This window comes from Haliaeetus leucocephalus, unplaced genomic scaffold (genome assembly GCF_000737465.1).
Source record: "Haliaeetus leucocephalus isolate CR32 unplaced genomic scaffold, Haliaeetus_leucocephalus-4.0 Scaffold2, whole genome shotgun sequence".
Lineage (NCBI taxonomy): Eukaryota > Metazoa > Chordata > Aves > Accipitriformes > Accipitridae > Haliaeetus > Haliaeetus leucocephalus.
Window position 1 is genome coordinate 11,337,121 of NW_010972438.1, and position 13,745 is coordinate 11,350,865.

General features: G+C 41.4%; 1 protein-coding gene across 1 annotated transcript; it reads right to left on the reverse strand.

Moving 5' to 3' along the window:
- Window positions 1-7,336: 7,336 nt before the first annotated feature.
- CCDC51 (coiled-coil domain containing 51) lies at window positions 7,337-13,739 on the reverse strand. Its single transcript, XM_010571502.1, has 5 exons — window positions 13,586-13,739; window positions 11,797-12,056; window positions 11,318-11,664; window positions 10,847-11,011; window positions 7,337-9,218 (listed from the first exon to the last, which is right to left on the reverse strand). Exons 3-5 carry the CDS (start codon window positions 11,633-11,635, stop codon window positions 8,442-8,444), a joined length of 1,260 nt encoding a protein of 419 aa, XP_010569804.1. The 5' UTR covers window positions 11,636-11,664; window positions 11,797-12,056; window positions 13,586-13,739; the 3' UTR covers window positions 7,337-8,441.
- Between the last annotated feature and the right edge of the window lie 6 nt (window positions 13,740-13,745).

The following is a 13,745-nucleotide window of genomic DNA, read 5'->3' on the forward strand; positions in this document are numbered from 1 at the left end:
GGCCGCCGCCGCGGGACCCGGTGCCGGTCCCTGCCTTTGCTCCCCCAAAGGGGCGTCGGCTGGAGCGCTCTGACGGACAAAGGGCTTCTGTGGCCTCGAGACGACGAGCCTCCGCCTTTCACGAGTCACCCCGCAGCGGTTGCCGTGCGAGGCCTGGGGGAGGACCCGGCTGTGGCAGATGTTCTGGATGCTACCGCCAAAAAACCGCCGCGGCGGGGAAAACTGCTGTTCCGGAGGTGTTTGCAGCCCCTGTGTTGAGAGCTGGACTTAAAACTATGTACTCTGGAAGAAATCACAGCATTTCTCTTCTCTCTGTATTTCATAGCAACGTAACGTTGGTGTTTGGTGCGACAAAGCCTTCGCGCTTGCTGTCTTCAGCCAAGAGGTGTGAGCGAGCAGGAATCTACAGCGATGAAGAATGCACGGTGCACAGGGAGCAAAATCTGATAGCAAAACCAGTTTCTACTTACTTAGGAATCGTCCTGTACAAACACAGCATCGGGTGGCTGAGATACAGGACAGGTCCCATTTGCAGAGTATGTGGGAACCGGGACATGAGGAAGATTCAAGAATGTGACAAAAGCATAGTTTCGTGGTTTAACCTGAGCCAGTAACTAAGCACCACGCAGCTGCTCGCTCACTTCCCCCCCCTCAGACGGGATGGGGGAGAGAATCAAAAAAAAAAAAAAGTAAAACTTGTGGGTTGAGATAAAGACAGTTTAATAAGACAGAAAGGAAGAAAATAATAATAATGATAATAATCATAGTAGTACTAATAACAATGATAATAATAAAGTGACAGTAATAATAATAATAGAATTGGAATATACAAAACAAGTGGTGCACAATGCAATTGCTCACCACTTGCCAACTGATGTCCAGTTAGTTCCCAAGCAGCGATTTCCCCCTGCCCCCGGGCCAACTCCCCCCAGTTTATATACTGGGCATGATGTCACATGGTATGGAATATCCCTCTGGCCAGTCTGGGTCAGCTGTCCTGGCTGTGTCCCCTCCCAACTTCTTGTGCCCCTCCAGCCTTCTTGCTGGCTGGGCATGAGAAGCTGAACAATCCTTGACTTAGTTGTTACTAAGTAGTGTTTATACTAAAAACATCAGTGCGCTATCAACATTATTCTCATACTAAATCCAAAACATAACACTATACCAGCTACTAGAAAGAAAATTAACTCTATCGCAGCTGAAACTGGGACACAGAGTTATCTCTGGTTACAAAACAGTGAGGAACATACCATTCCGGCTGAAAGTCGATGGAGATAAAAGCATCATAAAGCAGAAGTGCCTGAAGTGATATGTGTAATATAAACTGACTGCTGGTTTTGTGATTTTTAATCCTGTGAAGCTGGAAGCTCCAGTCACGAGAAGAGCAGAGGCTGGAGCTCTGTATGAGAAACAGAGGAGTTTCTTCCCCCTGAGAACTGACTGCATAAAATCCTCTCTCTGAATTAGGGGTAAGTTCTGTCAGTAACAGCTCTACAGACTGACAGAATTAATGCTCCCATTTTTCTTGCTCACACTGTAACTTCTGTGTTCCCCAGATGTGCTGGACTCTGTTGTGTCGTTGATCAGCAAATGTACAGTTAGTCTAACAACTGACTTGCTGTACATGCAGTGACCAACTATATTTACTGAATACAATTACATGGCCCCATAGCCATTTGCCTGCTGAGCTGACTGCCAGATGTTTGGAAATCCCAGACACAAGATGAAGTTATGCCTTTACCACCCAGCTGCAAATTCTGTGTGGAAAAAGAGGAGGTATCTGAGGACATGCAAAAGTGATACAGTAGCTGTAGGTTAAAGCAAACTCTGAGGAAGAGGAGACAGGCACTGGCCTGGGTTGTGCAAAGTACAGAATTCACTGTATGCCAGGGGTGCCCATCACTTTTCATTTTGGCTAGATGAAGTTACAGGATCTCTGCTCAAGACACAAAGCTGCTCCGAAAGTCTGAATCAGGCTTCCCTCCCACGTGCATTTCTGACATTCAGAGGAACATAGTTGGTACAAGTCCCATGTCTAGAAGTATCATTAAACTTTTACTCTTTGTTACAATTCATCAGCCTCTCACACTCCCACTCCCAGCCCAAAAAGCAACTACTTTATGAAGGAAAAACTATGTCTGAAAGTCTAGAGATGCTGAACAGTCCTCAGGATCTGGCAGCACGATCAGAGTCCCCCAAAGGAAGGATTATTTCGGAGGCAGCTGCCAGCTGCCTCTCTGGACCTTTGCTCCTTGGCACTTCATTATGCTGAGGAGTCCTTGGGGCCCACTCTACAGAGAGCCCATGAGGAGTCTCATGAGGAGATGACCCCTTACTTGCTCCTCTTCCCACACAGACAAAACCATCCTACTACCACATCCTACCCACTAAATTGCTCTTCAGGTTAGAACTTCCTGAACAGAATATTACCATCTCACTAATCAGAGACGTTTTAACTGCACTCAAATTGCTTCCACCAAAATCCAGTTTTGGTGACTAAGAGAGTTAAATACAATTTTTCTTTGCTCCAACCCATTCCTGACTCAAAACACTAATCGCCTTTGTGCCTTTCCTCCAGAGCCAGTCCCAACCTGCAGGGCCTTCCGTCCGGTAAAAAACACCTGCAAGCTTCACTTAAAAACCAGCAAAAAGCCCCATGAGAGCACATTGGAAAAGAGCAGCTTTTCCTTCTGTCCCACGGCAGGGCTGGCACAGGGAGCTGGCTGCAGGGTCTGCCCCAGGAGCAGGGCAGGAAGAGCTTCTGTGCACTTGAAGGATATTACAGTGCCTCCCTCCTATCCCCCTTACTGTACTTACAGCCCTCCAGAGTGACAAGGATATTGTAAAACCACCGTGGGATTACATATTCCCTCTTCAGGGAGAAGTTTTGATTGGTCTGCACAAAAATCTTTTGCAGTTCTTAAAAATAAACTAGAGAAAAAGGTAGTTCTCAAACATTACACAGCTGAAAAAAGCATCACACAAAGAATGAACATATTGAGGAAAAAATTTAAACAGTTTTTGATTTCCATTTGTTCAGAAGCTTTTTTTTAAATATGTTTAAATCCATAAAGGATCCTCCTCTATAAAAGCCCTTGTTCATGTCTGGTTCTAAGCAGGTTAGCTAAGTTTCTTATGTAACTATTATGATAATCACAAGGCTAGCAGCTGCTTATGCTCCTTTTGATTTTCTTCTTACACTTCCTTCCCTCCAAGTAGGGGATGAGACGGGTTAGGAAAGTCACGAGGGATATCTGAATACTGTCTATAGCTTCTGGGAATACACTGCATTTAGAGCAGTAATTCAGGGACCAACAGAAGGTTGACTACATCTACCCTACTTCAAAATCTGGCTCTGTTCCTTTTAAGTTTTCAGTTTGTCAGAACATTTAGAAACAGCATTAAGGTGTTCATTACCCTCAATTGAGCAGCTACAGTTTTGCTAGCAGCAGTCTATTGGTGTTTAGGGATCTGCTTTTGAATGTGCCTTGCAGGCTGTGCAGCCTGAACTGTGCCCAAAGCATTTATGCATGGCATGTGCAATGTCACCATGAACACATTTTCCAACGTCACAGGCGAGGGCTCCAGCCACAGAGATTGTCACAATCACATCCACGAAGAGCAAGAACTAGATGTATTTGATGAAGTAGATTACATGCACCAAACTCATACAGAGGGTTGGGTGATCAGCTCACTGAACCAACACAAATTATGTGGGGGTTTTTTTTGGTTTTTTTTTTTTTTTTTTTAAACAAGTCTTGAAGCACAGGGAAGTTCCTGAAAGTATATGATATGCCAGTATTTAAATAGAATAATCTTTAGTGGGCCAGCTTGCTTCAGGCAAACTCACAGAAAGGCCAGTGTAGGCTGCAGCCATTTAAAGGCTTAGTGTGCAAGTTCTATTAAAAACAGCCTTTAAAAAAACCTCCTTGCATAGTATTTCAAAATTGGTCGAGAAGTCACCTTACAAATTAGATTCTCAAAAATAATTATTAAGGCAATACTTTTAGGGTCATACTTTATTACAGCTGTGCATACATGCACTCTCCCTCTCTCCTGGTGCCTAACACCACGTGGGCCATAGTAAACGGAGCTATTATTTTCTCAGCACAACACTTTCTCATTCTGCTATAACTTGTACTACAGGATAATGTGCACTAGGATGACTAGGACATCAAATTGTCCATAGACTCTCCCACAACAGGATCTGTCTATATCTGTATCAAACCTAGTGATGTTTATCTAAACTGTTCTTAAAAACTTCCCATGATGAAAACTCCAAAACCTTGCCACAACCATTAATTACCCGAAGGCTTAATTTTTCTTAAAAATAAAAACTGTGGTCCAGCTGTTTTTTTGCTGTATTTAAGCACATATCTTCTTAGATTATCCACCAACTGGCAAACACCAGAAATGGCACTTCTGTATGTCTTATGAGGAAGGTCACGAATATAACTTGCCAGCAAAAATCTGGCAATAAAATACAGTTCTAAATATATTAGGGACAAACCCAGCAGTGTGTCCCTGTTCCTAGCTCACAAACCTCACTCCTACTGCAAATCTCAATCCTGTTTCTGAAGTAAACAGGACATCTCTACCACTCCTAAGCTCCATAAAGAGGGAAGTATGTTTCTGGAAGGTATTCTGTGAAAGAAACTGTCTTTTCCAAACAGATAGTTACAATGAAATCAACAGGAGCACCTGCAACTTCCCACCAAGATCTTAGAATGTTGGAACATTCAAAACTCATGTTGATAAATAAATATATATATCCTGATTTTGACACTACATATAATTGCTTTTGTCCCGTATTCATAGGCAACATTTGCTATTCCTTTCATGAGTGGAAGGAATGGCAACTTTTCTCTTCAGAATGCACCTACTGTTAGAAGTCTGCAGTGACCTCATTAAGTTATTTCCATAGCCACTAGGCTGTTTGCTTTTGAGTTACTAGTGGTTTCTCATGGAGCAGTAAGAACTCAAAATAGCTTAGCATGGGCCAAGCTCAGGCCACTGCCACCCATTTTTCTGTAGTTAATGTATATCAAAGGGCTTCCTGTCGCTCCTGCTAGGTTGCTTCTTTTAATTTATCTTCCATGTCTTGATTGACAGTGGAATTAAGTTCAATCAGCACTGGCTCTCTCTGACCTATACACAATGCATAGGTCAGTCCCTGGCCTCACTAGACATGTACAAACTATTGCAACCACCATCCCTCCTGGCCGATGAGCATTTGGGACACAGGGCTGGCTGAGCCATCCTGCCCAGAGAGGACTATGCTCACAGAAAGACCAAGAATTTAAGTCTCGAAAGGCCTTAGCAAGCAGAACTTTCTTGTTGAGGAAAGCTTCAGCTGAGAGACCTCATTCCAAAAGTGAAACTCAACTATCTATTATATTAATAATCCACAGGTATGCAACAGAAGACTTTAAAAAAAACCAAAACTAAAATAGCCTAGAAGAGCACAGGCAATGAACTATTTATTTAGCTGTGGCTGAATCATTACAAAACACACACTGAGATGTCACTGCATGTTGTGTAAATCACTGTTGGTACTGCAAATGTACCTGAACTAATGTGAGCACTCAAACACTTCTGTACAGCTGTGCTGGCTTTGTTCAAACTTGTGTATTTGCTGCCTGTGTTACCATGACAAAGATTTAGCATAAAGTACTGAACAGATTAAGTGTATAGTTTATGTTACAGCGTCTTCCTGGATATTGCCTTCAGCTAGCTCAGGTACAGCTGTTACAGTTGCAGCCACACCTTCTGGCTTTGGGGTACACATACGGCACAGCACGAAACTACACATTTAGATCATTGCCACAACGGAGTGATGATTAATCCAGGATTGAGGGAATATACAAATCTGCCCTCCTAATTATTATATAGACACAGTTAATTACAAGGGTTTTTTTCCTAATTGAAATTATTCTGCTGTCACTTCACATACGAGGATTTAGCAAGGAAGAGCAGAAATGAGAATCACTTGCAACAATGAGTTCTGCCAGCTGTACAATGCTGCACACAGAACCTGCTCCTGAATCTTCTAAACTCCCCACAAAGAATGAGATCCAGTTATTTTCATCTTGATACATATCACACCTTCCAGCTCTTCTCAAAGTTCAGGCTGCCTATTTCAAACTCTTATTTATCACTGATTTATTTGCTACCATTCTCATTGACTGACTTTTTCTTCCCAAAACTCTAGGTAATGTTAAAGCTACCTACTACCTTTTTTAAATGGGTAGAAAGCAGATCTCTTTAGAACAATACACAACCCTTGTTTCTGTATTCTCTTATTTACTGTACACAAGTTTAGCCTTGGACCTCTACTCATTGTACCAAGTACAATTCAGTGAGTGTTGCCTCAACTTTCAAGTTTAGCTGCCTAGCATGAAGCATTTTAAAACCATGCTCATGTATATATAATCTGTGTATATATATGGGGGGGGTGTTACCTTTATGTAGTTAAACTGAAGGAAAAAAAAACCCAAACCAGAACAAAATTCTCAGTGACTAGTGCCAGCAAACTACAAACAGAACCATTGTACTACCCATTTCCCTTTAATTACACACTTGCCTCTGATTTTCATCAAGCTCCTGCAAGAAGTATAACCTGTAAAAATATTTGTGAAATGAGAAAAAGAAGTATTATAGGTTTGAAAAATTGGATTGATCTGTATGTATACTTCTTGATGCAGCTAAGTGTATGGGAATTTTCATCCCAGTTCTCAAGGCATCAGATCAAACACCTTCCCTGACAAATGGTTGTTATTCACTTTACACTCCAAACAATCAATATATAAATCAGCAGTGGTCCTTCCCCAAACCACTTTTTGCATACTTCATCGCCCTTACAAGTAGTGAATCATCATGGATCTTTCCTAATATTGTTTGTTTATTCAGTCATGTTATTATAGCACCTAATGATACCAAATGGAGCTGGTGCTTCATAGAGCAAGTGTCCCTGTCACAAAGATCTTAAAGTCTTAGGAGCTTATAATCAAAACCTCAAACTCTTTTAATATGGTTACTGAGAAGAAACTAGAAAGAGCTCAGAGAAGAAAAAAACCCCATAGCAGACTGTATACTAAACACAACTTAGTCATTCTGAAATGCTTACACAAAGGCATTACACCATGAAGTGAGCTTGTCGCTCCTGTGTCTGCAAAGGTTCCACAGAAGTGCTCATCGAGCAGGAGTTCTACATCTGATTTGCTTATCTACTGCCATCACAGGGAGAAAACTATTTATCACAGCGATACCAACAACTTTGTGTTAGGCCACACAGAGATTCTGACGTTTAGCTGTTTAGACAAGCATTCTTCCTCAATCAGCCATTCTTCATCCTTCCCGGAAAAAAAGGCAGCTGGACCTTTCAGTTTTTTCCAAATATTATTTTGGAGTAGTTTGTGTAACACTATTACCATTAACATACCAGCTTAAAAGCACCTGCTGTACAGTAGCATTGCCATTTCCAGACACGACAAAATTGAAAGAAGAATAAAAAATGGAGAGTTCCAATGAGACACTAGTAAGGAGAAGAAAGTGATTGCGCCATAGATGATTACTAAAACCACAAAATACATAGGGAATGATGGGTTAAGAAGTCTGTAAAGAAAGGTTAATTGGCTTGCATCTGCAGAATAAACATCATCACACTTACTACATCTCTGTATCTGAACTCTTCTTCCCTGCCTGTAAGCCTTTAAGGACATGGAGCTACTAGTAACAAATAGCTAAAGCTCCAGAAATGCTTTTGGATACTTCAAACATTCCTAGGAAAAAGTTACCACATGTAACTTAAATGTATTTTAAATGAATCATCTGGCTGTACAGCCACATTGTATCATAGTAATTTCAATCCTTATTTACATGGCCCCTGCTGTTTTTCACATTTCAAGTCGCTGCATCTAGAATTAAAAAACCAAACCAAAACAAAACAAAAACTTCAGGGCAAATATTTCTGTCTGTTTGGTAAAATGACTCGTAATGTTTTGTGTATGGACAAATTGCAAAACTATGAAGAAATAAGGACAAAAATTATAAAGGATTACACATGAAGCACTTGGATCAATGATAGATTAAAAGAATAACTTGAACAGAAAATCTCAAATACAGCTCCAGAGTGAAAGTCACTGACTGGCATGATATACAAGACTAGACAGTAAAAGAGTGAACCAGTGAATAAAATCAACAGATGAAACTGTGGAATTTCCTTTGCTTGAAGAGTTAAAAACCACAAGGCATGACTGTAAAAGACTGTAAACCTGGAGCCTGCAGCTGTAGATGGACTAAGCCTTTACAAGTTTTCCAAATATACAGGAGAAAGCATAACGAGAAATGCTAACACAACTTTATTTGGACTCGTACTCTTACGTACTTAGAGTGCAAGTTTACTTTTATTAATCTAGTAAATTGTGGCAATTAATTAGAGATCAGTTCCCTTTAAGTATAATATAGAGTACGGGCAGAGTAATAGCAAACACAGCGCATGTCACCGCAGTGCTGTAAATAGAATTTCTCTTGATTTGTGTTTCCAGTCTCCGCTCGGTATCACACAATTCTAAAATCACATCTCTCACGGCAGAAGCCTGGCCCTTACCCTCCACTGAAGACCTTGGCATCACTCTTTCTGTAGGTCTAGAATGAACCGCAAGTTTAACACTCTGCATTTCAGAAATCATTTGTGCTATGCTTTCCTGCAAACTGTTAAACTGCTGTTGTAAACTCCCTAGACATGAACTGACTTGTTTAGTGTAGTTTAGCTGTTCGTTTAAAGGAATTAAGAGAGAATCTATTTTTATGGAGTTATTCCTGTCTTCTCTAGTTAACAAAGTGCCTTCTTTTATTTCCTGTGATGTCCTTGTTTGCAGCACATTTTTCAGGTCGGCTATGACGTCACTGAGATCCTTCTGCTGTAAGTAATGACTGGAGGCCTGTTCTTTGATGGCTTCTTGCAGATTTATTGGGCCCTTCTGTGCTTCAAGCACCAAGACTTTTAGTTCTTGCAGCCTTACTCGATTAACATAGGTAGAACCAAGAACACCTATAATGGCTCCTAGTACAGAACCAATAATAGACCAGTTCTTTGTTTTTTCAGCTCTTGTTCGCTCTTTCTCATGGCTTTCCCTTACAGCTGCAGAGAAGAGAGAGAATTTTTCTCTCTCGGATTCTTCTGCATTTAAATACGCAGCTCGGTACCTCTTCTCTTCCTGCAAGAAACACAGTGATTTGAGGGAGAAGGTATAATATGAAGCTATAAAGTCCATATTAACTGCCCCCCCCCCCCCCCAAACCCCAGTGCAGATGAAGGAATGGAAATGAAAAACATACATTAATTGTGTTTCAGAAATTTTCCTTTTAATGTGGGATTTTCTTTATTAATCCTGCTTAAGACATCATTTTAAGTCAAAACTGAGAAATGGAAAAGGTCGTCAAGAAATACAGCTGACGATCCTCTACACAAGAATCTGTCACATGCTGATGAAGAAAAGGGGTATGAGCGGGGAAAGTCTTTCTCTCCCCATAATGTTAACTTTTTCAGCTCTGCTTACTTCTCCAAACACTACCTTTACCACACTTCTTCCTTTCAGTTCTAAACCCCTTAAATGGGAACTGAAAATAGGACTGGAAAGGATGTCTTAGATAGGTTCATCTCATGAATACACACACTTCTTATTCCCCTACCTTCTCTTTCTTACCCTGCTCACAGACAAAATGTCTTCCCTTTCTCCCTTCTCACTGGCTTCAGGATGGCATTTCCTTTTGTAAGCCATTTTATCTCAGCAAAATAGTGGAAGGTTTTCTGGTTCTTTTCCTGCAGTAAAATCCCACTGTTTTAGCAAAGGAATCGCTGCTTTTGGTAGTGGTGAGCCTGTTTGTCAGCTAACTGCATCTCCCAGAACTCTTTTCATTCTTCCAAGTGTGTATTTCTTTTGTAAGATGGCACCCCTCCCTTACAGACAGCAGTGACTTGAGTTCTACCTTTCTTCATAGTCATGAAGCTCTGTTCTTCTTTAGGTCTCATCCACACAGACCTGATCCCTTATTTAGACAACTACAGCTCTCTAGTTCTTTACTGATGTTCTACCCACTGATCCAGGAGCTTAGTTTAAGCTCAGGCATTGGTACCCACTCCTTGCTTGAGCTTTGCCATAGATATACCTGCTTTCGGGCCTGTTCCCTGCTGTTCCTGCAGTTTCATCTGGATTTCCTGCATTGACTTTGGCTGCTACTTTGTTTATCTCCGATTGATGGACTGTTAATAAACATGTTTCTGTCACCAGCCCTGCTTGGCTCATCCAGCTGTGGTGCTGTAGGACTGCATCCTGTTAGTGAGGATACTGCCCAGCCTGCACTGCTGTCAACCTCATCTTCTTGCTTGCCCTCCCTTACAGAGCAGCCTCATTCTTGCTGCTCTCTGACAAAAGCTTTAATGAATTGCCTGGGTGTCGTGGCCACACAGAAGGCAGCTGAGAGAGTTTTCATGGATTAACAACCAGAAAGGAGCTTCTCTCATCACATGGAAGGTTAATTCATTGAATCCCAGCTTTTTGTTGACTACTCATGTACAGGTCACCACTACAACAACTAATTTCCTAGGCTCACTATCTTCAGCTTTCTTCTCCAAATTTACTACCCTATTTTAGCATTAACATATACAATTTGCATAGCAGATCAATCTGTCAATAATAATTAACTAAAACAAGTATCATAAGAAATTAACTCAGATCACTGTACTTCAGAACTGAACTGCATCTACAAGAACAGTTACTAGTGATGGAAGCAAAGCACACAACTTTTTATCATATTTGCCAGGGCTCAAGTACCAACAAATTACCTGCAGCAACCTGTGTTCCAGAGTAGCGAGTTCTAAATACTGGGTGTCATCCCGAGAGACCCTGTCTAAGCGGTCCCGAATTTCCTTCAGTTTAATCTGTTGGGCTTCCACATTTTCACGAGCCTCTCGTACTATCCCTCGAGCTATCATAAAGACACTTTCAGCCTGAGAAGAAAGAGTATTTTAGAGACTTATTACCAGACAGATCTAAATCACTAATTATAAGAATTTTATTTGGGGGGTGGAGGGGGGGGACAACAAAACAAACCATGCTCCATTTCAATCTAAGGGATAAGCTGTGTTTACTAACATGCGTAGACTAGAACACATTCATAGTATCTGTACAGACAGTCAAAGCAGCAAAAAAGACATGATTCTCCTTGGAGGATCTTTTTTGCCTCACAGCCAGTGTTTATACTTCATATAGCTCAACTCATAATTTTTAAATTTCCACATTATCTCCATGTTTACCTCTGTCACTTTTCCCTGAGCCTCTCGAACTTCATTAATTCCAACAAACTCTTCATATCTGTCCCACCAACTCTTGCATGTTGCAGACATTTTTTGAAGGGAGTTTTTTCCCATAATGGTCCCAGCTTCTGTCAGCCGATTAAGAAGACCCATGGCCATTTCTATCGCAGACTTGGCTTCAGGCCTCTTAGGTGCTGATGAGCAGTAAGTCCGCACTATGTGTAAATTCATTTTTGGACTCCACTTTATCAACAAATGGTGATATTGCAGACCACAGGACACGGAGGACACACTTGACTTATATTTCATTGGCCCCATGTCTTGAATTTAATCACTGAATAAAAGTGCTACAAGGATGAAGAAGAAAAAGAAAAGTTATTGAAGTATGGTCGATTAATACCTCTTAAAACTACACGTGTACCAAACCCAATAAAATTCAAGAATGGCTAAACCATCACTAGTTTTACACCATTACTTACCTAGAGAACTTTCCACAATTTTCAACAAAGGGCAGTTCTGCCACAGATTCCTGCTTTTCTGCTGTTAGTAAGTACTCCCACCATGCTTCTTGATTACTAATTCACTCACTGCATGAATAGTGATCATGTACAGATCCAGTACCAGCAGGAGTAGCTTCAGAGTAGTTTAATGCTTCAGCATAGAAGTGATTGCCATATGAAATTTTGCCTTGTGCTTTCACACTTGAGTTTGGTGTACCATGTCACAGGTACTAACAATTCTGCAAAAGAACAGAATAGGAAAAAAGACAGAGAGGGAAAAAAAATCTTGGTAAGAAAAGAAGTGGGGCTTGATCACTCCCTTTATCTCACACTCCACAGATACACAAAGTGTTGAAGACAAAGACAAAAACATAAAGGACAGAGAGAAAACACAGAAGTGCTGAACTGAACACAAGTATTCTCATGAGACTGCTTACAAAAGTAAAACATAAGGAAGAGCCAAAAGATCAGAAAAATACCAAGTAGTGAACACACAGCTAGGGCTGCATTTTAAAATGAGCTTAAAATTCTTGCTTACACTGCAAAAGCAGACTGCTCGTTACAGTTTATTGTCTATTGATTTGTAAATAAGATCTTAATTTTCTACTGAGTGCATTCCTCTAAAAACTGTAAACAGGAAAACTTTCAAATAAAGTTTTATATGAAGTTTGAGTATGACTACATTAGGTTTTGACTAATATAATATAAAAACATGGCTTATTGAGAAAGCTTGATAGCTGCTGCATAGTTTTTAAAAATTATTTTAAATCAGTTTTCAATGTTAATTTTAGGTGGCTAATGACATCATGTGTGTGCAAATACAGGCATCTCCACGGGAAAGGATTCTTCCTACTGAAAGACATTTTTGATCAGCTTTTAGCTGGCTACTGATTCTGAACACCACAGGTTCATTCCCTGTTAAGTATTTCTAACAAATAGTAATAATACCTAGCAGCACTGTGAAAATCTTACCAGTTATTTTATATGCATAATATGGTAGATTGAAACCATGAGAACATGGAAATGAAGTAAGTTCTCTCTCCTTCCAGCATCACTCATATGTCTTACCGTTACAACACCTACTACTCTACATTGCAGGCCATGCACTAAAACCAAGTCAACTTGATCCGTTCCATACCACAACAATTCCCTCTTTTAATTGCACTACTACATGAAGAGTTTTACCAAATATTCAGGCTATTGAGACAGTATAGCAAAAAGAGAGAGAAGACTGAGATTTTTAGAAAAATTTCTACGCAGACAGTTGCAAACAGATTGCAAAGAAAGTAATCTCAGTCTAAGCTAATAGGACCTAAGGCAGTTACGAAAGCTTCATCTGCGATAACATGCCTTGTCCCTCTCTTGCTTCCCCTTGTAAGAAAATGAGTTTCCCCTGCCTACAGTCATTGACATAAACATTCTTTCAAAAGGTTTACACCCCAGTTGCTACATACACTGGACAGTGATGGCAAGTAAGACTAGCTTTTATGGGTCCTATCTTATTTTGCAGCAGTCTGTTTTGCCACTGCCAAAACGTAAAAACAGAATTTCCTACACGCCGCCACACATTCACAGCTCTACTTCTCACGCCTGAGGCGGGGGAAAAGGTCTGTTTTTTCCACATGACCGGCCCCTTCCTTGCCGGAGGGGACCCTTTCACCACAGGCAGAGCCAGGACCCTAGCTCCCGGAACCGTACGGCCAACACGGCGAGACCGCGACCGCCTCTAGTAGCCACGCACAGGCGCGGGCAGCAGCACCGGTCTCACCTCAGCTACAGAAGCCGACCCGCGGGAGGGAGCGGCCCGCCGCGGGGGGCTCCCACCGCCAACCCTCGCCTAGGCCGCGCCCGCCAACACCAGAGGCGGCCCGGAGCTCCGTGCGCGGCGGAGGTTGAGCCGAGCCGCTCCTTCCCCACCCTGCAGCCCT

What these genes read in the sequence shown, in the direction of transcription:
- CCDC51 (XM_010571502.1), bottom strand. Translation starts at nt 11,635, where the DNA reads ATGGGGCCAATGAAATATAAGTCAAGTGTGTCCTCCGTGTCCTGTGGT. An exon ending in CTCAGGGAAAAGTGACAGAG is followed by an intron (nt 11,012 to 11,317) that starts GTAAACATGGAG and finishes CTTTCTTCTCAG; the next exon opens with GCTGAAAGTGTCTTTATGAT. An exon ending in TGGAACACAGGTTGCTGCAG is followed by an intron (nt 9,219 to 10,846) that starts GTAATTTGTTGG and finishes TGTTTCTTGCAG; the next exon opens with GAAGAGAAGAGGTACCGAGC.